General features: G+C 37.7%; 1 protein-coding gene across 1 annotated transcript; it reads right to left on the bottom strand.

The window, feature by feature from the left end:
• Positions 1-788: 788 nt before the first annotated feature.
• Positions 789-2,994, bottom strand: LOC110851456 (dynein light chain roadblock-type 2). Its single transcript, XM_022099230.2, has 4 exons — positions 1,560-2,994; positions 1,358-1,439; positions 1,101-1,268; positions 789-1,020 (listed from the first exon to the last, which is right to left on the bottom strand). Exons 1-4 carry the CDS (start codon positions 1,560-1,562, stop codon positions 974-976), a joined length of 300 nt encoding a protein of 99 aa, XP_021954922.1. The 5' UTR covers positions 1,563-2,994; the 3' UTR covers positions 789-973.

Genomic DNA, 2,994 nt, shown 5'->3' with positions numbered 1-2,994 from the left:
GAGTTCGATGGATGACTGTTGACTTTCTCTTGTGTTGTGCAAAATGCAAAGGAAGCCGCCGCCTCGCTCTCTGATCTTGTGGCGTCATGTTGGAAAGCAAAGTAAACGCAAAGTGAAGCGCTACATGTGGCAACTTCTTCTCCTCCCGTGCGGTGTGCAACCTGGTTTGCAAAAGGATAAGGAAGAGGAATGCGTCGTCGTCCTTGTTGGGATGCGAAGGATGAAAGAGATGTTCAGCTCAACTGTTTCTTCAAACCACAATTCTTGTGGGAATTTACAAACTTGTTTCATCTGATCTGACCTTCTACACAACGTCTTCAGAGAACTCAAAACACCCAAAGATTTTCAACTTGGTGGGTTATGTGCAAAATATGTGTAAAATGTTATATGTAAAAAGATGGGACCGATTGTAACGGGCAATAGTAATTTCCTTATTGACTTTCTAGTGAGAAACAGTTTCAAGGGATAAGAAAAGTCCCCGTGAAATTGAAGCTTGGTTGAAAACAAGTCCGGAGATTCTAGGTTTCTGGAAACAAGGCTATTTGTGGACATGGCAAATCAAGCGTATTTTGCCTAGCCAGATGCTAACATACGGAAAATTAAAGAAATCTATCGTAAATAAGTTACGTTACGTTACAGTAATAAGGTTCTCGGAATTGTTCCGGTTTCAAGTAAAAGTTCTACGTAGCTTGTGTAGTGCAACATATGTATTAGCATTTTTGTCCATCAAATAGTAATAAAAGAATTTAACGTTATAAAATAAATATGATCATTCACTGCCAAATTAATATTCAAATGAGGGGTGGGTCCCATACATGATTGATATATTTTAGTGCTATAATCATATATAATTACAATATTAATTAAGATGCCTATTGTTTTGAAGTTGATGAAACAATATACTGAGTTAGAAATTTTTCGTGTGCTGACTTTCTATAATTCAGACAACAAATTAGAATTAACGAGTGAGATTTCAAGTGTCGATGGGATTTTGAATCACAATCATGGAATATTCTTGCTCTGCAATACAAAAATGAGATATTCATGGTCAGTTTTGATTTTAGTCATAATTTGTTTGTCATCCTTAAATTATAAGTCACCTGGACAGACTAGAACTTCATGTTTCTTGGTCCGAAGTCGAATAAAAGTAAGCTCGTCATCGGGATTGAGCTCCTTGATCATGGATCGGGTTTTGTCGACCATAGGAGTCACGTGAGCTGCGTATTGGATACTCAGGGAATTCTCCAACGTTGACTTGATCGGGATACCTGTATTCAGAGAAAAAATGATTGAAGTCAACAGATTGAATTAATTAATCCGTACTAACGGATCGGGACAGTGCTGAATGAAATGTCACCTTCGTTGTTAATCACAATGAGTCCAACTACTCCCTTATACGCCATTATCCGCTTGATGGCTTCTTCCACTTCGTTATTAGACTGAAATTAAGATTACGTCGTACGTAGGTTAGTTGAGTTATCTGCATTCTCACATTCAGATATTCTCATCTCAGCCAGTCGTTTCCTCTGAGCAAAGTAAAGAATTCAAAAATTGCTTACCATTTCAGCCTGGTTTCGTGTAACACGCTGGCGTCACCTCAGTTAGAAGAATGATTCAAAATACTACAATTTATTAGCAATTAAGGGACTATGGGTCACCACTATTTTTTTGATTTTTTATGCGCGCCTACCGAAGTGGGTTGTTGGTGGCAGACTTCATGATTTGGTCGGAGATTTCCTACCTCGCTTATCTGAGTTGCCAGCTAACTTCGAAGAGTTACAAATGAATGGGAGGGGACACACACATATAATATAAGTAGAGGGCCACCTCGTTTGCATATTTTGACGCATTAACGACAGACATAGAGTATATTCAGTGTGGAAAGCCCGCATCGTCGAAAAGGGGCATAGCGAAATTTATGAGGCGACAGCAAAATATACAAATTTTGATTAAAAACTATAAAAAATTTAGGTTTTGTAAAATAAATAATTTTTTAGTAAAAATTTATAACATATTTAGTACACACATTATGAAAAAAAACTTTTTTCGAAAAAAGCGACGTGATCTGTAATCACCCCCATAGACTCAGAGTATGCAGTTTTACATACTGATGTCTTATGGCATCTTGGTCGGAGACGGGGTAGGATTCTCCGGGCAAGCCAAAAAGTCTGGTTGGTGGAAGTGATCCGAGGTGTACCACTCCACCACCACTTCATCACGCATAGTCAAATAGTGCACTGTTTTATTGTTTCGAAAGTTGAATTATAATCAAATAAAAAAGTGGCATGTTCAAACGATCGAAACAAGAACTTACGGAGATATGCATTTATATTATCCGTTGTCGTGCTGCTCGGGAATTGGTGAGTCATAATGCAATGAAAGCAGTCCAGACGTCAACTGCAATCCCACTTTCTCTCCAAAAAAGTTTCTCACTCTGTTTCATGAGCAAATGTAATTTTTAAATGCTAAGTTTTTAATGCTGTCGACATGTATCATTTTTTTTATTTCAATACATTTCCATAAAAAATATTTTTATGAGCAGTATTCGTCTAGACCGTTATCAATCCTTGCTCACCTTCAACCTTTGATACATATAATTTTGTCCCCCGGTCAAAGGTCAGTCCAACACTCTTATTACATCCTGTCGTTGCATATGTACACGACTATGCTACATGACGATGCTGGGTTGAAGTATAAATAAGTTTTGAAGTTGCAGTGTGCATAATATTTTTACTTGAGTGAGATTTGAATATACGTTGGGAAAGAGAGTGAGGGAGTTTCTTGGATGGAATTTTGTTTCACAAAATCAGTATCAACCTTTGATCTTTTTGCTTGAAGGAGCTGTTGTAGCGTGGTGTTAGTTATTTCAAAAGAATTAAACTTGCTGTTGCTCCATCGCCCTCGCCACCAGATAAAATTTGACATTTGATACTCTCATCCTCCGCCATCCATGATTCATGACTTGAGGAAATGGTTGTCAAACGCACAATAAAA

This window comes from Folsomia candida, unplaced genomic scaffold (genome assembly GCF_002217175.1).
Source record: "Folsomia candida strain VU population unplaced genomic scaffold, ASM221717v1 Fcan01_Sc006, whole genome shotgun sequence".
Taxonomy (NCBI): Eukaryota; Metazoa; Arthropoda; class Collembola; order Entomobryomorpha; family Isotomidae; genus Folsomia; species Folsomia candida.
The sequence above is the reverse complement of the archived record's forward strand: the minus strand, read 5'-3'. Positions and strand labels throughout refer to the sequence as shown.

What these genes read in the sequence shown, in the direction of transcription:
- LOC110851456 (XM_022099230.2), bottom strand. An exon ending in CATTGTGATTAACAACGAAG is followed by an intron (nt 1,269 to 1,357) that starts GTGACATTTCAT and finishes CTCTGAATACAG; the next exon opens with GTATCCCGATCAAGTCAACG. An exon ending in TGAAGTTCTAGTCTGTCCAG is followed by an intron (nt 1,021 to 1,100) that starts GTGACTTATAAT and finishes TTTGTATTGCAG; the next exon opens with AGCAAGAATATTCCATGATT.